The sequence below is a fragment of the Panthera onca genome, chromosome B1, assembly GCF_046562875.1.
Source record: "Panthera onca isolate mPanOnc1 chromosome B1, mPanOnc1 haplotype 2, whole genome shotgun sequence".
Taxonomy (NCBI): Eukaryota; Metazoa; Chordata; class Mammalia; order Carnivora; family Felidae; genus Panthera; species Panthera onca.
In genome coordinates this window covers 45,043,855-45,071,016 of record NC_138342.1, presented here as the reverse complement: position 1 = coordinate 45,071,016, position 27,162 = coordinate 45,043,855, and the positions used below count along the sequence as shown (strand labels likewise).

The window sequence follows — 27,162 nt, the reverse complement described above, 5'->3', positions numbered from 1 at the left end:
CTGCATAAGGTGTCAAAATCCTCAAACATATGACACTTGGGCATTTTTTAAGTGAAATCCAGCTTAGCAGGAGACAGCAGCTACTTAAAATGGAGGCTTTCCCTCCTGAGCTAAATAAATGGTCTGTGGATTAACAGAGTTATTGGCATTTTCTGACAAAGGTGTGGTATAATTCTAAAAATCACCTGCAGGCTTAGACTAGGATGTTCCTGCCCAAGTTTTATCATCAGTTGTTACACTTCACAGCCTGGTCTGATCTGAAATAAACAGGCACCTCCCTGATCCATGCTCTGGGCAGCTGTAAAGAACATCAAGGTCATTGCAGTCCAAATGCAACGAAGTGTGAAGCTTACCAAACCACTCCATGCTATAGCAGGTAAGCAGTGATTTCGCATAGATGGCAGATTTTAAGAACTGGAGGAGCCAGATCATCCAGCATAGTCATCCCCTTATTTTTCAGATGGGGAAAATGAGAGTCAGAGAGGTTAAATGACTTCACTGCAGGCCACACAGCCAGGTGGTGGTGGAGGCTTGGCACAGGCTTTTTTTTTTTTCACCCACTAGCCATGAGACAACTGACATTTAAGTGTAGGATCTTCAAAAAGGGCACCATTGTTGTTTTTGTCCCTATAACTGTCCTGTATATTAGAATTTGTTCTCCCTAGAAACATGTACTATTTTTATACTAAAAAAAAAAAAAGTAATTTTTCTATTAAAGGTTCAATCATTTGTCACAGAAATTTTGGCAGGTGATAGATTCATTCAGAATAGATTTATTCAGAAAAGTGCAGGCTGATTTATGCTGCATTCAGTCCTGCTGTACTCAACAGAGAGATACAAACTGCCAAGAGCAACACCGGAGCAACAGCAGCCTAGCTGGGATGACCACATGTGGACACTAGAGGGCAACCTTTCCAAACACAGTCAGTGTAGGCACGGTTGTTTCCAAGGGCCAGGAAGTTTCCTAGGCCAGAGAAAAATGTTTTTTGTTTTTTGTTTTTCTAAATGGCATTCCAAGAGAAATATCATTTTAAAAGAATGTCTTAATAATGGTGGCTAATCAGCTTGCCAGGACATCTACTGTCAAATAGGTGTTATCCATAACTTTTTTCTCTGTTTTTCATAAACATACATACATACACAAAGACAATTTCAGACATAAAAAACATACATGCCTCTGACATAACTAAACACCCTCATTCCATGCTGGAGTCTAAGAGGGGGAGGTCTTTTATGCTGCTGACTAAGCATCAATACCAGCATAACGTTGTCATGGAAAAATGCAAAGCATTCATGCAAGTTAATAAAGTCAACTACTATTTCTATGACTTACCAGGAACATACTGCTTAGTCGACTGAAAAATAAAGCACAGTCTTTTGGGGGTGATACAATTAAATCTTATGTTACTCCAAAAATCACATTTTCTATGATAATGGCCCCCCATTTCCCTCCTCAAAGAGCAAAGCGACTTTTAAAAAAATATGTAACAATTGAGCTGTAGGGCAAACTGTGAATCTATACAGCAGAAGCAAAATTAGGCAGACCTCATAGGAGCAGATATTGTCCAAAGGAGATCACTCCGATTAGTTATTCTGCTTTACTCACAGTTTTCTTCCTGTTGTTAAAAGAACTGTTGCTTCAGGGAAGTTGGTTGTTTTACATTTTAATTGTGAGATCCAATTATTTAAACTTGTGCCTTACAGTGTTAATAGTAATAAGAGGCACTCACACATTTTTTTATTGAGTTTCAGTAGTGCAGAATTGCATACATTTTATAACTCCAAATCCATTCCTGGAGTGGCAACGGCATGTGGTGTGATGTTAGAACAGACATCATTTAAGACAACACACTATTATCAAATTTTTAAAGGACTCCTCGCAAGCCCTTATCAAGTACACCTGTTTCATGGACTGAACGCTGTAAGTCACTCCTCTTGGAAAGGGGATATTATGAGCCAGGGGTTCAGAACTTCTTAAGAATAATATTCCAGGAATCAAAAGACTTCAAGAAGGAAAGGTGGGGGGGGGGGGGGGTAGCGTCAAGGTTTTCTTTGGCAATTACTATCCCTTTCTCTTCTCCAACCTGTGCGAAGTGACAGCTTCCTTTTTCTTCTCAGGCTATAAAACATGCAGCAGCATAGCCAGCAAGAACTAAAGACGGAACCTGGTTAGGAAATGCTAGAATCTGAAGGAAGCGCCTAGGTTAGCTCTGAGGGCAAGATGATGGCCTTGGGCAGTGGTTGGCAGTAGGTATAAAGATCTAGGCAAGTCTGGGTGTGGTTCTAGGGTGTGGACTATTTCCCCATCTGCCATATGCTATATTCAGCTGAGTGTGTGTGGATATGTAACCAAACACAGGTCACAAAATGCATACCTAATGTTCAGTAGAAACAAAAACATTTCAAGAAAATAGAAAATTTCCTTTGAGTATAATGCTTCATTGTATCGGCAGCTATTCAAGTCAGCTGTTCCTTTTTTTTTTTCTCTTTCATTCATTTATACATTTGTTATTATTGTAGACTTACAGACAGATGGAAACCAGCAAACCCGGAGTCCCCCGTTCATAATCTGGATCGCCTCCAGGCCTTCCCATCTCAAAGAAGTGCTTGCTTAGGCGCATCTGTCGGGGGAGTGAATGCTACCAAGCTATCAGGCAAACCTGCATGGTCAGATCCCGGGTGTCTTTGCTCCCCTTGCTTTTTCTGGATTTCTCATGATCTCAATCACATTTAGTGAATAATTATTTTATTATTTTTTAATTATTAAGGAGTTGCCACCTGAGTCCATTTTGTGTAGAAAAAGTTGCTGGGCTCTGCAGTGTGAACAGGAGGGAGGTTTAAGAGCTTCCTGGCATTCTTCCAAGATACAGTAGCTCAGGGCGAGCCAGATTTACAGATAGAGCAAATAACAGAGTCTCACCATTCACTGTCCAAGGATGGATACCTGCTGTGCATGCCCTCAGCTCACAGTCAACCCTGTGCTCAGGATTATGGCCAAGATTTAATGGTTGCTTTTCCAACTCTCCCCTCCCTCCATGTCCTACAGCTGATCTTGGGTACCTGTCCTCATGATATGAACTTAAAAGTGAAGGAACAGCTTGAGAGAAAAGGAGAGGGGATGTTATGCAGGTGGGTACAATGGTGACAATATACCTCTCACAGGTGGATGGAAGGTTTCCTGAGAACAGAATCAGGTTTGAGAAAGCAAAAATTCTCACCAGAAGCTCCTCTGGATCTCCCGATCCATTATTCAAGGCCACTCTGGGGATTCTCCCACTTCCCACCATAGCTGGGGCCCCTCCTATGGCTCTGACTTTCCAATCTCAAGCTGTCTTACCTGAAGAGTTTTGACTTTGCCCAGGATGTTGTCCTGTGACATTGCTTGAACTGTCTGCTCACTTTCTGCTCCCCCATCAGGGATAAAAATACTGTCATGGGAAAAGGCCCGGGTTCCCATAGAATAGTTGAAGGACCTGGAATGCAAATCATGTGCTTCGTTTTATTAGGATGATAATATTTCTTTTGGCAATTCAATTTCCTGTTCCTCCTCATTTAGAGGACTCCACCCACAACCTGTCTTATTCAGAAAGCACTTCCAGCATTGTGTCCTGTTCTGCTAAGGGTCAGCCAAGTAGCTTGGGTAGACGAAAGGGTCTCACAGAAATAAGGGAGCATGTGTCCAACACAATATTTTAGAGCCACTCAGGGAGAGAACTCAAAGACAGATATCTACTTGCAGAGGACCCAGGACATAAGGCACTGCAGGAATTCTAACTGGAGGAGCCTATGTCCCGGTGAGCTGTCACTATCAGTTTTCCCCCAGTAAGTCCTATCAACCAGCACTTTTTAAGTAACGTGCAGATCTAGAAGTTAGAGGCAAGAGATTCCTTTTTTTGGACTACAATCAAACTGTTAGAAAGATACATGCATCTAAAACTAAGACTTGACAAAGATTAGAACTGCTCGTAGGGACTACACGTATAGTCTCTAGGGCTAGACTCTTTACGAGAAAGGTGTCTTAGGGCAATTTTGATGACCTTCATGGACTGTGAGCAGCTTATAAGTGGTAGGTATCCAACGATAAATGCTTTTCAGTTAAAGGGTTACACTTTAACAAGTCCAGACTTCCCAGGCAGAATCACACACTCTCTGTAAGGCAAGGCAGGTACATTTCCATGATTCCAGGCCCATGGGCAGACTCCCCCTTTCCCTCCTCAGGAAGGGGTCCCACCTGGAGGTGTTATCAGTGACCAAGTGCCAGCACTGGGGGAAAGGCGCCTCCAGCTGGTGCTCTTAAACTGAATTACAGAAATGGAGCAGGCAGGGTCCTGACCAAATCTAGACTGAACTGGGAAGACTGGGTACCAAATTGTATCTTCTAATTTGCCAGATTACAGGCAGCATGGTAAAAAAGCATATGAGGTTTAGAAACAGAAGACTTGGGTGTAAGCCTCCTGGCTGTGTGATCTTTGTCAAGAATAAGAACAAGAACAAGAACAAGAATAAGAATAAAGAATAAGAATAAAAATAATAGCCAAGATCAACCCTCACCTTAGTGAAAAACTGTGCCAAGAGCTTTGCTTTCATTATTTCAACACCAATCCCTTGTTACAGATGAAACTCAGGGGGTAAATCATCTTATCTAAAGTCGTCCAAACAGAAGTAGTAGAGGAAATGAATTCAGAGCTACTGAGTATAGTCCTTCACCAGCCAGCTAAATGTCTTAAAGCAGTGGAAGGTCTCAGCATCTTCCCTCCCATAAGTGAAATGGGGTGTGGGTGGGCCAGTGGGAGAGGAAGACAGGATGCAAATGACACGTGGGCTGGAATAGGGGAGGATTAGAGATGTTAAACAGCCAGAAGAATTGGTAAGCTTTCAGCCAAATAACACCACATACTGTAAAGCAGGAATCCACTCTATAAAGTATGAGGCACTGTTTAGGATATGAATATGGAAAGAATTAAATAGATCATTATTTCCCTGTCTTCAGAGACTCTGTGACCTGTGTTACAAAATGAACATCCAGGTTTACCTAAAGAAGCTACGAAATAAACTTTTCATTTAAAGAATCAAATCTTTTAATATTCTATCTAAATGTCTCTCTCAGATCCCTGGCTATGACTCAGGTGAGAGAAGAGGTAACTGACTTCATTTCTATTTAGTGTATTTGCAGATGGCTTATATTTATATATGCATGCTTTCAGACACTCTTACAAAACATCTATACACAAGTCCATTTTAGAAGCTTCATAAATGTTTACTAATGACCAACAGTTGTGTGGCCAACGTTACCTTGGTGTTAGGCCAAGTCCCATTCCAGTTTCTAAGTCAACCCTGACTGAATCATGAACTTCATCTCCTCGATCCCATTGTTTTTCCAAGTAGGCTGAGCAGTGACACTCTCCTACTTTCTGTGTTGCCCCAAATGTTCCTTGTTGCCAACCATGCTTTAATGTCCACCCATTCCCCACTTTCAGATAATCATACTGAAAAACGGAAAATGAACAGTAACAACAGCAGTAGTAGTAATTACAGAAAGAGAGGTAGTCACAATGGTAATATTAATACTGGCTAAATTTTATCAAGCCCTTCTTGCTATGTCCCTTGCATGTGTGCTAACCTCTTTAGTAGAACATCTAAGTCCTTTATTTATTTATTTATTTATTTTGAGAGAGAGAGAGAGAGAATGAGCATGAGTGGGGGAGGGGGAGAGAGAGAGAGAGACAGAGAGAGAGAGAGAGAGAGAGAGACAGAGAGAGAGAGAGAATTCCAAGCAGGCTCTGCATTGTTAGCACAGAGCCTGACGCAGGGCTCAAACTCACGAACCATGAGATCATGACCTGAGCCAAAATCAAGAGTCAGGCACTTAACCTACTGAGCCACCCAGGCACCCCTAAGTCCTTTTATTATGTAATATTTAAGCCTTATGTGGTGGGCACTATTATTAAGCCTATTTACAGATGAGGAAACTAAGGCTTGAAGATAGGGGGTGATTTGCTATAAATTAAGTGACTATGTATATCTGGATCTGTTTCTGGCCTGGTTTCCCTTGGTCTACTTATCTATTTTTATAGCAATAATCCCACACTGTCTTAATTACTATAGCCTTTTAATGAGTCTTGGAATCTAGTAGTTTAAGTTCTCTAGCTTTTTTTTTCCTCAAGATGGCTATTCTTATCTCTGCATTTCTACACAAATTTACACACACACACAGAGTCCAAAACACTCCTAGAATTACTTTCATGACGTCATTAGATCTACAGATAAATTTTGGGATAACTAACGTCTTTATAATATTTGATCTTTTAATCCCTGAACATCAGATACCCCTTTGTTTAGATCCCTCTTACTTTCTCTTAATAATGTTTTGTAGTTTTGTGTGTAGAAATCTTATACATATTGATAGATTTATTCCTACATATTTGATGTTTCTGAATTGACTATAAATGGTGTATATAGGTTAACATTTTTATTTTCTAATGGTTTACTGGTATAATATTAAAATATAATTAGTCTTTGTATATTGTTCTTAAAGCTAAATTTATTAATTATAATAATATGACTTGATTCTTTTGGGTTTTCTATGAATACAAGCAGGTTGCCTGTGACAAAAGGCAGTTTTATTTCATTATTACTTTTTAAAGTTTATTTATTTATTTTGAAGGAGTGAGCATGTGAGTGTGACCAGGGTAGAGTCAGAAAACCAGGGAGAGAGAGAATCCCAAACAGGCCCCACACTCAGCACAGAGCCCAACATGGGGCTCCATCCCATGACTATGAGACTATGACCCACGCAGAAACCAAGACTCAGATGCCCAACTGACTGAGCCACCCAGGTGGAAGGATTTTAAATCCATCCTTCTTTTTTTCCTTCCTTCTTTCTTGCCTTCCCTCTCTCCCTACCCCCCCACCTTCCTTCCTCCCTGCCTTTCTTTTTTTTTTTTGTCACAGTGAATTAGCTAGAACTTCACACAAAGTTGAACAGAAGTTGTGATGGTGGACTTTGACATGTTCTCAAACTAAGCAAAAACGTATTCAATATTTTACCATTAAGTTATGCTGTTACCTATAAAATTTTTGTAAGTTATATTACTGCTTCTTTGAAAAGACAGGCAGTCTATCATCTTTTTTATTTTAAATTTATTTACATTCAAGTTAGTTAATATACAGTATAGTATTGGTTTCAGGAGTAGAACCCAGTGATTCATCACTTACATATAATACCCAGTGCTCATCTCAACAAGTGCCCTCCTTAATTCCCATCACCCATTTAACCCATCCCCCCCACCTACGTCTCCTCTAGAAACCCCAGTTTGTTCTCTGTATTTAAGAGTCTCTTATGGTTTGCTTCCCTCTCTGTTTTTATCTTATTTTTACTTCCCTTCCCCTATGTTTATCTATTGTGTTTTGTTAATTCAACATATGAGTGAAATCATATGCTATTTGTCTTACTCTGCCTGACTTATTTCACTTAGTATAATACACTCTAGTTTCATTCACATTGTTGCAAATGGCAAGATTTCATTCTTTTTGATCGCTGAGTATCATTCCACTGTATATATATACCACATGATCTTTATCCATTCATCAGTCAATGGACATTTGGGCTCTTTCATAATTTGGCAATTGTTGATAATGTTGCTATAGACATTGGGGTGTATGTGCCCTTTGAAATCAGCATTTTTGTATCATTTGTATAAAAGCCTAGTGGTGCGGGGCGCCTGGGTGGCGCAGTCGGTTAAGCGTCCGACTTCAGCCAGGTCACGATCTCACGGTCCGTGAGTTCGAGCCCCGCGTCAGGCTCTGGGCTGATGGCTCGGAGCCTGGAGCCTGTTTCCGATTCTGTGTCTCCCTCTCTCTCTGCCCCTCCCCCATTCATGCTCTGTCTCTCTCTGTCCCAAAAATAAATAAAAAACGTTGAAAAAAAAAATTAAAAAAAAAAAAAAAAAAGCCTAGTGGTGCAACTGCTGGGTTGTAAGGTAGTTGAAGACAGTAAGGTACTGGCACAAAAACAGACACATGGATCAATGGAACAGAACAGAGAACCCAGAAATGGGCCCACAAATGTATGGCCAACTAATCTTCAACAAAGCAGGAAAGAGTATCCAATGGAAAAAAGTCTCTTTAGCAAATGGTGCTGAGAAAACTGGACAGCGACATGCAGAAGAATGAAGCTGGACCACTTTCTCACACCATACAAAAAATAAATTCAAAATGGATGAAAGACCTAAATGTGAAACAGGAAACCATCAAAATCCTAGAGGAGAAAACAGGCAACAACCTCTTTGGCCTCAGCTGCAGCAGCTTCTTACTAGACAGGTCTCTGGATGCAAGGGAAACAAAAGCAAAAATGAACTATTGGGACCTCATCAAGATAAAAAGCTTCTGCACTGCAAGGCAATGGATGGAATGGGAGAAGATATTTACAAATGACATATCAGATAAAGGGTTAGTATCCAAAATCTATAAAGAACTTATCAAACTCAACACCCCAAAAAACAAATAATTCAGTGAAGAAATGGGCAGAAGACATGAATAGACACTTGTCCAAAGAAGACATCCAGATGGCTAACAGACACACGAAAAGATGTTCAACATCACTCATCATCAGAGAAAGACAAATCAAAGCCACAAAGAGATGCCACTTATCAGAATGGCTAAAACTGACAACTCAGGCAACAACAGATGTTGGCGAGGATGTGGAGAGAGGGAACACTTTTGCCCTGTTGATGGGAATGCAAACTGGTACAGCCACTCTGGAAAACAGTATGGAGGTTCCTCAAAAAATATCATCTTTTATTTATAGCTGATACTAAGGTTTTTCCCTTTGCCTTGGTTGATAGCAGTTTTACTCTGCTGTGGGCAGGTATGGATTTCCTCTACTTTATCCAGCTGGGGATATATAGTAATTTCTTAAACCTGTTGCTTGGTGTCTTTCATCACTTTTGGAAAATTCTAAGCCACTATTCCTTCAAATATTGCTTCTACTCCCTTTTTCCTTTATTTCCCCACCCCCTGATTTCTCTAACGTTAGAATGCTTCCCTATGAGCCATATGCCCTTATGCTATTTTCTGTACCTGTCATTCTTTTTACTCAATATGATTCAGTCTGGATTTTTCTACAGAACTTGCCTTCAGGTCATTAATTCTCTCTCTGTGTCAAATCTGTTAAAATTACCTATTGAGTGCTTAATTTCAGTAGCATTTTTCACATCTAGATTTCCATTTGATTCTTTTTAATGGATTCTAGTTGTCTGGTAAAATTCTCTATCTTGTCAATTATTCAACTGAATATATTAATCACAATTATTTAAGTATCTCTATCTGAATCTTCAATATCTTTATCACCTGTGGGTCTACTTCTATTATTTTGTTTTCCTCATAGTCTGATTCTCAGCTGCCTGGTAATTTTTTGATTGAATTCTACATATCATGAATGAAACATTGTAGAGGCTGGGTTCTCTCTTTCCAGAGAGGTTTCACCCACTCCTTCAGCCATCGGCAGAGGAGCAGACCACCTGAATCCAATCAGGGACTGAGCTGATCATGGCTAGGAAGCAACCTTTGTAAGGCTCAGACTACTTCTGCTTTTCCCCACTTCTAGGGTATAGGCCTCCTGTTGTCCCAACTGACAGCCTGGATTGCTTCCTAAGGTCCCCCTCCTTGCTAGTCCCTAAATCCCAATTTTCATCTTTCCAACACCACAGAATGTCTGCCTTACCTTTCAGCCTCTATTTCTGTTCAGCTTTATCAACAAATTTGTCAAAAGGAAAACTGTTGCCCAGATTTAGATTCATTCTTCTGAGTTTCTCTTCCCTTGAGCATTTCAGCCCCTTAAGTCCTGGCTATCTTGGCAGCCTCAAACTCCAATTATTGTATTCCAGGCTCCAGGAGATTGCCTACAGCTCTGTTGCCTTCTCTTCCTCTTGCCAGTCACCCTCCAGCTTCTTGGTCTCTTGCTCTCTCCCAACAGTCAATGCTCACAGGAGAGAAGCAATATGCAGAAAGTTGGGCTCATCTCAGTGGGCTTCCATTCTCTCCAGGAACTCATTGTTCAAGTCTGGTGCACTAGAAGCAATATGATGTCTTCAAACAGATGTCTTTGTTTTAATATTCTATCTGTATTTCTTGTTGTTCTTGGTGGGAGTTCTGATTTGCTACAAGCTACTTCATCACAGCCAGAAGTAGAAATGATTAAATAACTTTTTGATATTAAATTTCTACATTTGTCAGAACCTACTTATTTATATGGCCTTTACTCTTGAGGGGATTACTTTTCAAAGTGACCAAAAATATTTCTACCTTTTTCTTCTTATATCTGGTTTTTGTCCTATTGTAAAGCTCTGAGAAGAAACAGTGGAGGAGAATGGTACCTGGTTTATTTAGTTACATGGATGAACACTCTCTTCTAAATATTTGTTTACATAATGCAAATCAACATTAAATCCTTGGTAATCTGTATAATTCAAAATCTTTGGTAAACATGGTTACCAGTTCTGGCTCCAAACAACTCTACAATATAGATTATTTCCTTTTGTCTGAAGGGGAAGCTGAGACAAAGAGTAGGTAAAAACCCTGCCCAAAGTTCCAGAATTTGAGGCAGGGCTGGAATTCAAACTGAATACACCACGTGTGGAGATCTCAGCTTGAAACTATGTTCTTATGAACAAAGAGCTTGGTAGAATCATTGTCCTTAACAGCTGGGAAATAGGAATTACATGATTGGGAGGTAGTGGGGCAATTTAATACAAATTGTACCTTAGCAGAGTTCATCTGGACTTCTTTATTCTTGACATTTAAAGATCTTTCACAATTGATTTCGAAGCAGGCCAGTCCTCCCCCTTTCTTTTATTATGAGTGAGCCTAGAGGCAGGGGCCTCAAAGCTGCAACTTTCCTTCAGGCTTTATGTTCTCAAATGGAAAAAAAGGGGCTTCCTGTGTGGGAACCTTCTCTTCAGATGTTGAGAACACAGAGCAGCCTCTTGATCATGAGAAGAGATGTATAAAGACCTCTAAAATCCCCCAGATTTTTAACTTCTAACTGAAGGATTGTCAATACATTAAACAGTCATTTAAATTTAAACAAGATCTGAAGTCAAATGCAAAGCACATGTACTAAAAGCAAACTCTAGTAGGAGAGGAAGAGACACCCACTTGGGAAATTCATAACAACACTGGTCCCTGAGGAATAGTCTTCATTAGTTCAGGGAAGAATCATAGCCACACCTTAGAAGGGTTGGAAAAATGGTCCCTTTGGACTTGGAGGTCCAGGCAGCAGAAGTTCCTGGGCCCTATGGACAAAAAGCATGGCTGAGATGTCATAACTCTCATTTCTGTATCTGTCCTGGCTTTGTTGCTGTTGTCACTGATGTAATTGTTATTGGTGAAGAGGTTCAGATTTCAAACATCTAATCAGAGGCATCCAGTCAGCCCATAGACATCAGCTTTTGGTCTTTCCCTTCAACTCTTCAACTCCTATGTTACCTTTTCAAAGGCACAGATGATAGAATGACCTGCTCTACTCTTCTGGTTTTAACAACCACTTTAAAAAACTGTCTACGTGTCTCCAATACTACATGCTCTTCTCTCTCTATGTCTCTAGCCACATAGTGGAGCCGGCTACCTGGCTGTCCCACTGTCTACAAACTCAACATCATCAGTGAAACCAAAGTCATCAGTGTTTCCCACAAAACCTACATCTTTCCTATTTCTTTGTTACTGTCATCCCTCAGGCTCCGTGATGTATGATTTTACGAGAGGTCAGGTCCAGGTTAGGGGAGAGCTATAGGGCACTGGACATTAATAAATAACATCATCTGTCCTTTCAGTTCAGAATTCCTTCAAAAACAATGTGGAAATCAAGGAGTAGGACTAAAGACCCCAAGCTGCAAGACCCACTCCAAGCCTGCACTCCATTCTGCCTGCCCACGCTCCTCTCCTGCTGTGCTCGGAGGCACAGGTCGCTGCTTGCCACATCTCCAGTGCATCTCTACAAGGAAGCTAGCAGCTGGAGGGGGAGCTGCTAGTCTGGGGCACCGTCCACTGTGACAGATGGCAGTCCTCGTACAGCCAACAGTCCAGGCTCAAAGGGCCTTCTGTGATGACGGAGTCCATGACAACAGGAGCCGAGGTCCCAGAAGGCGAGAGAGAGAGAGACTTGATCAAGACAGAACCGAAACCAGAACTCAGGCTCCTGAGTCACAGCTGACAGAGCTTTCCATTTTAACTCTCCATGTTTGTAGATATTTGGATTTCTTTGGGAACAAAGACACTATGTGAATAGCTGCCAGCCTGCGTTAAGAATGTAGTGTTAAGAGACTCTCAGTTCACCCACGACTGCAAATCTTATATAAAAGAAGGTGAACCAGTTTTACTGCTTAAATACCAACTCTGTCAACACCAAATGAGATCCCAGCATCCGTGAATTTTTTTTGTATTTACATAATATTGACTGAGATTTTTTTTGTTATAGTAAAATATACTTAAAATCTATTATTTTAGCCAGTTTTAAATGTACAGTTCAGTGGCATTAAGTACATTCACAAGAACCCATCTAGAACTTTTCATCATCCCAAACTGAAACTCTATACCCATTCAACAATAACTATCCATCTCCCCCCTTCCCCTAGCCCCTGATAACCATTATCCTCCTTTCTATGTCTACGAATTTGACTATTCCAGGTACCTCCTATAAGTGGAATCATACAACATTTGTCCTTTTGTGTCTGGCTTATTTCACTTAGCATAATATCTTCAAGGTTTATCCATGTAGCATGTGTCAGAATTTCATTTTTTTTTTTTTTTAGAATTTCATCATTGTTGAAGGCTGAATAATATTCTACTACATCTAGAATATATCACATTTCGTTTACCCATTCATCTGTGGATAAACATTTTGTTTCAACTTTTTGGCCAATGTGACTTAATGCTGCTATGATCAGTGGTATTAATCAAGATTTTTTAAAAAAATTTATTTTGAGAGAGACAGCGATAGTGTGAGTGGGGGAGGGGCAAAGAGAGAGAGGGAGAGAGAGGATCCCAAGCAGGCTCCTCACTGTCAGCGCAGAGCTCAACATGGAGCTCAGACTCACCAAATTGTGAGATCATGATCTGAGCCAAAATCAAGAGTTGGACACTCAATCAACTGAGCTACCAAGGCACCCCTTAAAATTTTAAAAAATGTATGAATACCGTATCATGACTCATAACTATGTGTAGACATGGCTGAAAGATAAGTAGGTATGCCCTATGTCCTCATTTCACACTGAAGATTTGACATTTACATCACTTTCATATCCCCTACCCAAATGAAAGTCACTCTCTGTAAAGATTAGTATAGACTTTACAGGACAAAAAAAGGGAAAAAAAAGGAGGAAGAGAAGAGGGAGGAAGAAGAGAGAACTTCTTGATATTTGACTAAAATCATGGGAAATTTGGAGGTGAAATGCTTGAAAAGCTAATAGTGGTATCTGAGTCACAGAGCAACAGTCCCTAGGGTTCAGCCCAGGAGGTTGAAACACCATGAACAAGACTATTGACTGAAGACCAGAGGATTCTAATAGGTTGAGTCAATTCTACAAGAAGGTGTGATTATTAGCACTGAGACAAACTTGGAGTGGCTTAGGGGGTCTTGTTCTATCTACATCTTATTATATTTAAAGACCTTTGATCTAAGTCATTATGGATTTGGAAGGAGAGGAAGAAAGACACTGCTGTTCCTCCCCAACTCCACCTCTTTCTCTTTCATTTACCCAGAGTCAGCTGTACTGACTGTCATAATTCTACCTAGAAGCTCTAAAGGGCATTGAAGATGAAATAATATAGTACTCTTGGGTGCACTTGGCAGCACACTGACCAAAATGTAGGGCTGTTTTGAAGGGCCCATTTCTGTGCTTGAAGTTGTAAAAGATTTCAGAAAACTCAGCTGAGGTCTGAATGCGTTATAACCCCACTCTGCTGTAATACACAGAATTGGGTTATTATGCTAGTAACCATACCAAAAACAATATAAAGTTCACACACTTAACCTCTGCCCAGGAGAAGCTTTATTTTTATTATTTTTAATTTTAAAACTACTTGAGATTCTAAAATCACTGCAAATGTGGTATGAAGAACTTTTGTTTTCCTGGACCTCTGGAGGCAAGTGTCTAGCACGGTGCTCTCATCTCCAACCCAGGTGGACAATGGAGGCTCAAAGGCTTTGTTCTTGGACATGTAAAAAGACGTGTTAGGGAGACCTCAGAAGCAAGTGGAAGAACCTCTAAGGGCAGTTTAAGGGCCAATGAGTGTCTAATTGTCACTGTTACCCTGGTTTGACCTCCAGCCTGTTGTAATATGATTGACATCTATAAATGGTCTCCAACTGAAGTCCTCTGCAATTCACTTCCTCCCAAACCCTGCACTAACTTTAAAGTAGTTAATTTGCCAGCTCAGAAACTTCCAGTGGTTCTCTTTTGCTAAAATCTTATGAGATGAAGCTGCTACGTTACTGGCCCACAAAGCTCTGCATGACAGGGCTCCAAACTTCTCTGGCTCTATGATGGAGGGCATGTAGTGGAGGGAGTTTGTGCTCAGACTCCATGTGTGAGTCTGCCTACCACTGAAACCCGGTTCTACCCCTTACCAGCTGTGTGGCCTTCGGCAAGTCACTAAATCTCTACGTGTCTCAGTTTCCCTATCTGTAAATGGGGATGATAACAGGACCACCCTCACGAAGCTACTGTTAGGATTAAATGAGTTATAGTATGTAAAGCACTGAGAACAGTGTAAGCATTTACATAAGTGTTACCCATTACTATCAAATGTTACCCTACTTCCAGCATCCTGTAAGACAAACCACTCGGTTCCCCAAATACCCTCTCTGGGTTCTATCATTGCATAGGCTCTTCCTCTCCATGGACTGCCCAATGCCAATCTCTTGGTTCAGGCCCTACTCATCCTTCAAGGTCCAGCTCAAATCTTATCAACGCCCCCCACCCCCCAATACACACAGCCTCTCCTGCTTCCTGGAAGAAAGGCCTGTGCACACATCTCTTACTGTTTTATGTTATGGTTCCTATAATCATGCCTTAAATAAGAGAGAAAATAAAAGTGCTGTGCATATTATAAAGTGCTACACAAATATGATTCCAGCACTAATGGGATCATTTTATCTCCACTACAGTACTTGGAGCTGCATGAGGGCAGGGATCACATCTGTTACCTTTGTTTCTCCCACAGTGCTTCATACAATATAATATGTGAGTAAAGTTTTTCAATGGAAGAGTGAATGACTAATACTGTAGAATAGTTAATCAGATGGGTTTTCCATGGAAAGGTCACCGAGGGAATGGAGAGCCTGAGGCAAATGTGTTGATGGGGGGGTGGGGAGGGGAGGAAATATTTTCAGACCATGCGCATTTTTCAGGTATGGCAGGCCTGTGCCGGAGGCCATTGTGGGAGACTCTAAGAAGCCAGCTGGTGGGCAAGTCAGGAGGATGTTCAGCATCTTTAAAGGTTTCTTCTGGGGACTTCTTTTTAATTCAAACCAGGGAAGTGTTCCAGGCTTTGCTTCCTACCTTCTGTGTCACACCCTCCCCCCACCCCTCACCTAGTTTTCCTGGTTTCATTCTGTGTCTTGACACAGAAATTAACCTTGTCATGCTCAACCAAAAGAAAATTTACTTAGAAGAACAATGGGGGATCAAAGAACAAAGGAAACTGGGACCAAAGCTTGGAAAAAGACAGGAGTTAGAACTGTAGCGGTTTGGGCATCAGGAACCACAGCGGCTGCCATGCCACAGGAAGAGCTTGGTTACGGGCTGCCACCATAGTTGTGTCTCTTCCATCCTTGAGCACCTGCCAAGTCCAAGCCTAGGAGAGAAAGTCCAACTGGCTGTGGGGGGGTGGGGGGGTGACATGCTCATGCCAGGCTGCAGTTGGGGGAAAGTGGAGGATCTGGCCCTTTTGGCTTCTGTCATAGAGGCAGATACTGTGTCCTATTAGAGGTATACACAGAGAGGCAAACTTGATAACTTGGGGAAAAAAATAGGCAAAAACTGTTGGGAAGGGAAACTAGATGCTGACAGTTAAGTACCAAAAACAACCACCACACTGTATTTCTCATTCTGTATCTTGATTCTCCTTTCCAACCTAGCCCACCTGGATGGATAACTTTTCTGAAAAGCACTATGGTGTTTTGATTCTGCTTCTCTTGCAAGAGGCTGACTTTTCTTTCTTGGTGGCGTGTGCTGTGCCTGAGAGCCAAGGATGCCATTCCCCATGCTACTGGGATGCCCAAGCCCAGGTCCAGGGCCCTGTGCCCATGCTTATTGGCAGAAGCAGTAGAGATCAGACACAGGGTACATGACGGGACTGTGGCCTGGAACTCAGGGCACCAGAAGCAGAGTCACAGTAGAAAGAGAAGGTGAGAAGGAAAGCAAAACAAAGTTAGCCCTGTAGTCATGCCATTCCATCCCTCACCCATATGCACTTAGTGCTGAGGATCCTGAACAGGAGTCAGGAAGGGTCACCTCCATTTTAAGTTCTGTTGACTGGAACTACTGTCTGTAGCAGGGTCTGGTGTGGAAGGAACAAAAAAAAGTGAGGGAGAGTATCATGGAGGAGGCATTTCTGGGAAAGCTCTTCTCATTCACAAAACATGACAGAAGACAGGGAAGATCCCCTTTCTGTCTCCTGCCTTTGTTGCCTGCATATAACAGGTGACACCTGACAGCCATTTGGGGGCTATGAAGGGACAAACCTGGGGACAAGAGACTACTCCCTGAGGAAGAGCAAAAAAAGAATCAGACCAGTTCTTGATGCCTTTGCTGAGTTACTTCATTAATGGACTTTGAAACTTGACAAGTCCTCCAGACTTTCAGGTACATCAGGTACTATATTTCATTACTGTTGAAGATACTAGTTGTGTTAGAAATAATCCTAACCCGATACAGCCTTCTAGCCACTACTCTACACACCAGGCACATTCTAAGATGCCACTGACATCATCTAACCTTGGAGTATGAGCCCACAGAGGGAAATTCTCCCCACACACAAAAGGAGAGGGCTTTCTGCAGCTGTACAGTTAACACATGTCTTGGGCCAGCCCTCCTATTCCTATCCTTTGTCTTTTTTGGACAAGCATCATGTAATTTGGGACCACAGATATTGGGTAATTACCATAGCAATGATTAGAGATTCACTTCAGGAATAAGGAAATATAATTATAGTCTCATTGCAGCTTGTTTCCATGACAACAGGGGCATTTGCAATTGATCAGCAGTTTTCTTCTAAACAGATCCGTGAGTCTCATTCAAATGAAATGCTAAAGAGCAATTAAGTATCCTCATCGAACAAACTAGAGTTGCTGGAGGAGACTGGAGTCAATATATTTTGTGTGGCATCATGGAAGCTCATCCCAGACTTCGGTATTCTATGAAAATATATGGTACCCAATAGGCTATGGAGCCTAATTATTACAACAGAAACAGGACAGTTCAAAAAAATTCAAGGAAGAGGAGGGAATTTTGGGATCTTAAATGCACACACTCTTAGAACTAGAAATCAAAGATCACTTACTCCAGTCCCTAAGCTTAGTCCTGTGTCTCCATCACACAGGATGAGCAATTGTCTAACCTGCCGGGAGAATTCTGCAAGGACTCCACGAGTTTGCATGCTGTCTGTTCCACTCCTCAGTTGCTCCACCTGGACAAAGATCTTTTTATAAACCTCTCTACTCATCATCTGAATCAACTGAGTTTTGGTCTATGCTCTGGAAATAGAAAACTAGTATCCACATCCTCTTTATATCAGTAATAACATTACCCTGCATTTGTAAAGTGCTATTTTATAGCAGGTAGTGTAATGTCACATGCATTTTTTTGGTCCTCATAATAAGTGGGGAAAGAGCGTGGAGAGAGCATATCCATTTAACAGATGAAGGGCCTGGCTTGGGTCAGATCACACAGCTCACGAGTGAAAGCAACTGCATGCACAAGAGACTCTGGCTCCTGATCTGTTGCTCTCCCACACAGTGTATCATCAACCTTCATCTCCTCTAAACTTACTCAGTCCAGCTCCATTAGTTTTCCTGCTTAGTCCCTAAATTTCATTGAGTGGTTTTGTACATCTTTTCTAGTCCCAATTCAATCAGCACATTGCAGGTTCCTATGGGTAGAGGATAAATGATCAAGTAGTCTAAGTCTTGGGGCACCTGAGTGGCTTGGTCGGTTAAGCGTCCAACTTCGGCTCAGGTCATGATCTCACGGTCCGTGAGTTCGAGCCCCGCGTCGGGCTCTGTGCTGACAGCTCAGAGCCTGGAGCCTGTTTCAGATTTTGTGTCTCCCTCTCTCTCTGCCCCTCCCCTGTTCATGCTCTGTCTCTCTCTGTCTCAAAAATAAATAAACGTTAAAAAAAAATTAAAAAAAAATGTTTATTAAAAAAAAAAAAAAAAAGTAGTCTAAGTCTTTTCTGACTTGACCTTCTGAAAAGCAGGAAGGCCAAGTGATCCAAGGTACAACATGGGTAATCAGGGAGCCTGAACTCTACTGTCATTTCACTGGTGACATGTCTCACTATGCTGTCACCATGTACGGTGATACTCTGTACCATGGTAGGAAACTGAAGGATGAATCAGCTAAACGTTGACTTGTACAGTGGGAAGAGTCGGTATGGCAAAAAAGAGCAGTATTTGTACATTTAGTAAATGAATAATTTGAATGCCTGCTATGGCCCAGGCACAATTCTAAAGCCTGGAAATACAATGGGTACCCTACAGGCCTACCTTTGTGGGAAGGTAAAGGAAACTGAGAACAATGGCAGGGAGGCCTGATCTAGGCTAAGGGGATCAGAGTAAGCTTATTCCCTGAGGAAGGCACATTTGTGCAGAAAAGTGAAGGATAAAGAGGAATTAGCGTGCTTATAAGAGTGCGTGCTTACACCCTCAAGCAAGTGGAGATAGGGTGGGGTTGTTCAAGAGGAAAGGATTACCACATGCAAAATCAGCTGACTGGAATTCTAATCACATCTCTAACATGAACAGCACTGTACTGTGATCTCTTTAAGCCTCAGTGTCCCCATTTCTAAAGTGAAGGTATTGGATCAGGACTAAAAAATTACCTTAGATTTTAACACCGGTGTGCGTGTGTGTGTGTGTGTGTGTGTGTGTGTGTGTGTCTACTGAATAAGGGTATCATATAAGTAGAGAGTAGGATTGATATCTCCTTTTGTGTGTATGTGTGAGCAGGGCTGCATGGGGTCAACCATAGACAATTTTTTCTTCTCTTTATAGTCCAGAGGTCTTTTTTAAAAAAACATCTATCATCCCATGAATTCATACAAACAGATTCCAGCAGCTCAGGCTCCTCTCCACTGGCTCTAACAAAGTGTGCTTCTCTGGGTGGAGCAGGCTGGCACCTGAATCCAAGTATCTTTCTCTTTCACTTCCTTTTTCTGATCATTTTCCCCTCACATGTTTCTAGGAGCTATCTTGGTTCTTAGGGTGCTTAATATGCTCAACATACATACATGAATTCTCCTGGCAAGAATCTTGTCCAACAGGACCTACAGCATTCTGGGTAATATTATAGACCCTTCCAGTTTTGTCATAGTAACATCTGTGGGGCATTTCCTTTTGATAGTGCCCAAATCCCTTGATGTCTATAATAACACTTTTCTTATAGATTCACATGTATGTGGCCAAATAACAACTCTATGTTTCCTAAAAGGCACAGGCAACTATTTTTAAACAGGCAGTCTCAGACATAACCTGTATTTTTTCTCTCATGTCCTCTCTCCCTTCAAGCTGAACACCTCCCTCAATGCAGGGGCTCAACACCCTCAAGCAAATGTGTGCAGCTGCTTCTCCTTCCAAGCCAGCCTGCTCTAGCCTGCAGTGATGTCCTACTTCATAATTATCCCTTTCTGTTCCGCTCCAAATTTCTACCTCCTATTTTAGGGATTTAGGAGAGGAGAATAAGCCCTGAATCTCTCCTGCCTATACAAACTTATCACCTCAGCCAGGTAGGACTTCAACAATGCCACATTCACTACTTTAAAAAAATACATTTACTGAGATATAATTCACATACCCTAAAATTTCATTCATTCAAAGGGTACATTTCAATGATTTTTAGTATATTCAAAGAATTGGGCTACTATCATCACCACCTAAGTTTAGTTTTTATCATCCCAAAAAGAAACCATGCTCATTAACAGTCACCTGCCACCCTACCCCATGCCTGGCAACCACAAATCTTTCTGTCTCAATGAATTTGCCTATTTGAGACATTCATATAAATATAATCATACACTAGGTGGTATTTTCTAACTTCCTTCTTTCACTTAGCATAGTGTTTTCAAAGTTTATCCATGTCATACCATGTATCAGTATTTCAAATATTCCATTGCATGGATATATAACACATTGTATTTATCCATCTTTTTTTTTCAAAGTAGGCTCCACACCCAACATGGTACTTGAACTCACAACCCCAAGATCAAAAGTCACGTACTCTACTGACTAAGCCAGACAGGCACCCCTATCCATTCATTTTTTGATGGACTTTTGGACTGTTTCAACGTTTTGACTACTATGAATAATGCTGTTATGAACATTTGTGTACAGGTTTTTGTGCAGACATGTGTTTTCATTTCTCTTGGGTTATATACCTGGGATTGGAACTGCTGGGTCATATAGTAACTCTATGATTAACATTTTGATGAACCATTAAACTATGGCTATACCATTTTACATTACCATCAACTCTGTATTAGGGTCTAAATTTCTCTACGTTCTCACCAACACATGTTATTGTCTTTATTTATTTATTTATTTATTTATTTATTTATTTATTTATTTTTTATAGCCTTCCTAATGGTTGTGAAGTTCTATGTTATTGTGGTTTTGATTTGCATTTCCCTGATAACTAATGATGTTAAGCAAGTATGTTTTCATAATGAATCTTGTAATATTTTCTTTGGAGACATGTCTATTCAAGTAATTTATCCATTAAAAATTTTTTTGGTCATCTTATTACTGAGTTATAAGAGTTCTTTACCTATTCTGAATATAACTCCCTTATCAGATGTATGGTTTGCAAATGTTTTCTTCCATTCTGTGAATTGTCTTTTCATTTTCTTCATGGTATTGTTTGTAATGCAAAAGTTAATTTTGATGAAGTCCAATTTACCAATTTTTTCTTTTGTCACCTGTGCTTTTGGCACCTAAGAAATTATTATCTAACCATGAAGGTATATTCCTTTGTTTTTATCCAAGAATTTGACAGTTTTTTAAAAATTTTTATTTATTTTTTTAATGTTTATTCATCTTTGAGAGAGACAGACAGAGCATGAGTGGGGCAGGAGCAGAGAGAGAGAGGGAGACACAGAATCCAAAGCAGGCTCCAGGCTCTGAGCTGTCAGTACAGAGCCCGATGTGGGGCTTGAACCCACGAACCGTGAGGTCATGACCTGAGCCGAAGTCGGAAGCTCAACCGACTGAGCCACCCAGGCGCCCCAAGAATTTTACAGTTTTAACTTTTACATTTAGGTCTGTAATCCATTTTGAATTGGCTTGTGAATGGTGTAAGAAGGGAGTCCAGGGTGACTGGGTGGCATCTGACTTCAGCTCAGGTCATGATCTTGCAATTAGTGGGTTCGAGCCCTGCATCGAGCTCTGTGCCCACAGCTTGGAGCCTGGAGCCTGCTTCAGATTCTGTGTCTCACTCTCTCTCTGCCCCTCCCCCACTCACTCTCTATCTCTCAAAAATGAATAAACATTTAAAAAAATTTAAAAAAAAAGAAAAGAGTCCAAATTCATTCTTTGGCATATTGTTATTCAACTGTCCCAGCACCATTTGTAGAAAAAGACTATTCTTTACCCATTGAATTGCTTGGCACACATAGTGACAATCAGTTGACTACAAATGTGAGGGTTTATATTTGTACTCTCATTTAAATTCCATTAATCTACATCTATCCTTATGCCAGTACCACACTATTTAGGTTACTGTAGCTTTGTAGTAAATTTTTTTTGAATTTTTAAATTTTATTTAAATCTAAGTTACCATATAGTGCAATAATGATTTCAGGAGTAGAATTTAGTGATTCATCATTTACATATAACACCCAGTGCTCATCCCAACAAGTGCCCTCCTTCATGCCCATCATCCATTTAGCCCATCCTCCACCCACCTCCCCTCCAGCAACCTCAGTTTGTTCTCTGTATTAAAGAGTCTCTTATGGTTTGTCTCCCTCTATGTTTTTATCTTATTTTTCCTTCCCTTCCCCTATGTTCATCTGTTGTGTTTCTTAAATTCCACATGAGTGAAATCATGTGATATTTGTCTCTCTGACTTATCCTGCTTATTAGCATAACGCACTCTAGTTCCATCCATGTTGTTGCAAGTGGCAAAGTTTCATTCTTTTCGATCGCCAAGTAATATTCCAGTGTGTATACACACACACACACACACACACACACACACACACCCCATATCTTCTTTATCCGCTCATCAGTCGATGGATATTTGGGGTGCTTTATAGTAAGTTTTAAACTCGAGAAATGTGAGCCCTCCAAGACTATTTTGCTTATTCTGGATCCCTTGCATTCCCATATGAATTTTAGGACCTGCTTGCCAATTTCTGCAAAAAAAAGTCAGCTGGGAATTTGACAGGAATTGTACTGAATCTGTAGATCAATTCGGGGGCTATTGACATCTTAACAATATTAAGTTTTGCAACCAATGAATGGTGATACCTTTCCATCTATTTAGATCTTTTTAAATTCTTTCAATGGTATGTTATCCTTTTTTCAGTGTACAAGTCTTTTGTTTATTTTTTATTTTATTTTTAATGTTTATTTATTCTTGAGAGAAAGAGAGAGAGAATGAGGGAGGGTAGGGTAGGGGGGGGGAGACAGAGGATCCAAAGCAGGCTCTGCACTGTCAGCACAGAGCCTGGTGCAGGGATCGAACTCACGAACCGTGAGATCATGACCTGAGCTGAAGTCAGACATTTGACCAAGTGAGCCACCCAGGTGTCCCTATTTATTTATTTATTTATTTAATTATTTAATTTTATTTTATTTTTTAAGTTTATTTCCTTTATAGTAATCTCTACACCCAGTGTGGGGTTCAAACTCATAACCCTGAGATCAAGAGTTGCATGCTCTTCTGACTGAGCTAGCCAGGCACCCTTGTATTTCTTTTATTAAATTTATTCCTAAGTATTTTATTTCTTTTGATGCTATTGTAAATGGAATTGTTTTCCTAGTTTCAGATTGTTCATTGCCAGCATACTGAGATACAAAAACTTCAATCTTATATCCCGCAGCCTTGTTTAATTTTGTGGATTCCTTGGGCTTTTTTATATATAAGATCATGGCATCTGCAAATAGTTTTGCTTCTTCCTTTCCAAGATCAATACCTTTTATTTATTTTTCTTGCCTAATTGCCCTAGCTATAATTTATAGTACAGTATTAAAAGCATATCCTTGTCTTGTTCCTGATCTTAATGGGAAACACAACCATTCTTTCACCATTGAGAATGGTATGAGCTGTGATATTTTTGGAGATGTCCTTCCTCAAGTTAAAGAAGTTCCCTTTTAGTTCTAGTTTTAAGAGTTTTTATCATAGTGTGTTGGATTTTGTCAAATGTTTTTTCTGCATCTATTGAGATGATCATGTGGTCTTTGTCCTTAATTTTATTAATATGGTATATTATATTGATTGATTTTGTATGATTAACTAACCTTGCACTTTTGGGATAAATCCTGCTTGATTATGGTGTATTATCCTTTTTGTATGCTGTTGGATTCAGTATTTTGTTGTATTTTGTTGAGGATTTTTATTTCTATATTCATAAGGGAAATTGGTCTGTAGTTTTCTTTTTTGTGATGGTTATGCCGGCTGTGGTATTAGGGTAACACTGGCCACATACAGTGACTTGGAAAGTTCCCTCCTATTCTATTTGCCACATTCATTCTTGCATGTAAGTCTGCTCATGCCATTCCAGATCTGAAAGGTTTATGCCTTGCCCATCAGCCATTCTGTGTCCTGCCCATCATCTGGAGCCAGTCCAAGGCCTCCTCATGCCTGAACCCTTTTTTGACTGCTATAGTCCCAGAGCGAGCCCGCCCTCATGGAAGCTCCTTTGGTTCTCAATGTGCCTACAGCTGGCACTTACTATAAGGAGCTGTAGCTGAGATAATATAGTAAGTGCTGGGTGTGAGGTAGAAACTGGAAGCAGGACAAGTGGGGAGGAATCCTAGGAGCAGCAGAGCCTCAGTAAGGCAGCAAAGGCAGGAAGACACCTGAGCCCGGTGACCCAGGACTAGTAGAATTCAGGGCCATGTGACTCGCTCCCTGGTAAGGCTACAGCTTCTTCAGAGTTAGAATGGGTGGTTAAGAATGCCCTCTTTCCTGCTTAATTACTGGCTCAGCAACTTACCAGCAAGTCACTCTCCAGCCTTAGTTTTCTTCCCTTTGAAGTGGGGATAGTGTGAGGAACAAGACAAGAATGTCCATGCTCACCACTTTTATTCCACATAGTACTGAAAGTCCCAGCCAGAGCAATTAGGCAAGAAAAAGAAAGAAAAGGCATTCAAATTAGAAAAGAAGAAGTAAAACTGTCACTATTTGTGGACAGGACTTTATATATGGAAAACCCTAAAGATTTCACCAAAAAACTGTTAGAACAAATAAATGAATTCAGTAAAGTTGCAGGATACAAAATCAATACACCAAAATCTGTTGCATCTTTATATACTAACAATGAACTATCAAAAAGAGAATTAAGAAAACAATCCCATTTACAATTGCATTAAAAACATAGCCAGGAATAAGTTTAACCAAGGGGGTGAAAGACCTGTACACTGAAAATTGTAACATATTGATAAACGAAACTGAAGAAGACACAAATGGAAAGATATTCTGTGCTCACTAATTGAAAGGACTGTTAAAATGTTGTTAAAATGTCTATGGGGCGCCTGGGTGGCGCAGTCGGTTAAGCGTCCGACTTCAGCCAGGTCACGATCTCGCGGTCCGTGAGTTCGAGCCCCACGTCAGGCTCTGGGCTGATGGCTCGGAGCCTGGAGCCTGTTTCCAATTCTGTGTCTCCCTCTCTCTCTGCCCTTCCCCCGTTCATGCTCTGTCTCTCTCTGTCCCAAAAATAAATAAAAAATGTTGAAAAAAAAAAATGTCTATACTACCCAAACCTACAGATTCAATGCAATGCTTATCAAAATTCCAACGGCATTTTTCACAGAAATAGAACAAACATTCCTAAAAGTTGTATGGAGCCACAAAAGAGACTGAAGAGCCAAAGCAATCCTGAGAAACAAGAACAAAATTGGAGGTAACACAAACCCTGATTTCAAACTACACTATAAAGCTACAGTAATCAAAACATGGAATGTTTTGGAATATATGGAACCAGCATAAAAAAGAGACATAGTGACCAATAGTACAGAATATAAAGCCCAGAAATAAACACCTACATAAATGGTCACTTAATTTATAACAAATGAGGCAAGAATATACAGTAGGGGAAGGACAGTTTCTTCAATAAATGGTGCAGGGAAAACTGGACAGCCATGTGCAATGGCTGAAATAAGACCACTATCTTACACCATGTACAAAAATAATTTAAAATGGATTCAACACTTGAGTGGAAGACCTGAAACCATAAAACTAGAAGAAAACATTGGCAATAAGCTCGCTGACATCAGTCTTGGTGATTATTTTTTAGATCTGACTCCAAAGGCAAGGGCAACAAAAGCAAAAATAAACAAGCAGGACTATATCAAACTAAAAAGCTTCTGCACAGCAAAGGAAACCATCAAAAATACGAAAAGCCATCCTCCTAATTGGGAGAAGATATTTGCAAATCATATATCTGAAAAAGGGTTAATATCCAAAATATATAAAGAATTCATACAACCCAATAACAAAAAACACTCTGATGAAAAAATGGGAAGAGGATCAGAACATTTTTCCAAAAAAGACATAAAGATGGCCATGAGGCACATTAAAAAATGCTCACCAACACTAATCAGGGAAATGCAAATGAAAACCACAATGAGGTATCACCTCACACATGTTACAATGGCCATCACCAAAAAGACAAGAAAAAACAAGTGTTGGCAGGGATTTAGAGGCAAGGGACCCTTGTGCACTGTTGGCCAAAATATAAATTGGTGTAGCCACTATGGAAAACAGTATGGAGGTTCCTGAAAAATTTAAAAATAGAACTACCATGTAACCTAGCAATTCCACTACTGGCATTTATCTGAAGAAAACAAAAACACTAATTTGAAAACATATATGCACCCCTTGTTCACTGCTACATTATTTACACAAGGCAAGATATGGAAACAACCTAAGTGTCCACCAATGGATGAATAAAGAAGATGTTACACACACACACACACACACACACACACACACACACGCTGGAATACCACTCAGTCATAAAAAAGAATGAAATCTTGCCATTTGTGATATACGGATAAACCTTGAGGACATTATGCTAAGTCAGACAGAGAAAGGCAAATACTGTATGATCCCACTTACAAGTGGAATCTAAAAACTAAAACAAGTGAACATGTAAAACAAAACTAATAAATACAGAAATAGACTGATGGTTGCCAGAGGGGAGGAGGTTGAACAGTTGGTGAAATGGGTGAAGGGGGTCAAGAGATACAAATTTCCAGTTATAAAATAAATCATGGCAATGTAATACACAGCATGGTGACTACAGTTAATAATACTATCATTTTTACTGTATATATTGTTCTATATATTGTATCGTATATATTATTTATATCATATATTTGATCTTAAAATCTTAAAACTCTTTAAAGTTCTCATCACAAGAAAAAATTTTTTTATACCTTTGTATGGTGACAGATGGTAACCAGACTTATTTTGCAGTATATATAAATACTGAATCATTATGTTGTACATCTGAAACTAATATGATATATGTCAATTATATCTCAATTTTTGAAAATAAGAAATGGGGATAATAATGTCAACCTCGGAGTGTGTGAACATTATATGAGTTCAACTATGCAAAACCACATTGCATTAAGTTCAATAAGTGGTAGCTTTAATATATGCCATTGGATATTCTCTGTGAAAAAAAGGTTTGTGGTTAAAGGAGTCTTGGAAATGTTCCATA

The 27,162-nt window shown here is 40.2% G+C and overlaps 1 protein-coding gene across 9 annotated transcripts in view; it reads right to left on the bottom strand.

Moving 5' to 3' along the window:
* CRACD (capping protein inhibiting regulator of actin dynamics) overlaps nt 1-27,162 on the bottom strand; it is a 274,714-nt gene that overhangs the window by 29,298 nt on the left and 218,254 nt on the right. For 7 of the 9 annotated variants that reach the window (XM_060655695.3, XM_060655693.3, XM_060655698.3 and 4 more), the window contains one exon: nt 3,338-3,473. The exons of 1 other annotated variant lie outside the window; for it this stretch is intronic. In XM_060655695.3, coding sequence (XP_060511678.3) covers nt 3,338-3,473 — 136 coding nt within the window. Of the gene's footprint in view, nt 1-1,333; nt 1,356-3,337; nt 3,474-27,162 lie in introns of those variants that run through there. One more of the 9 variants, XM_060655709.3, reaches the window with a different exon arrangement.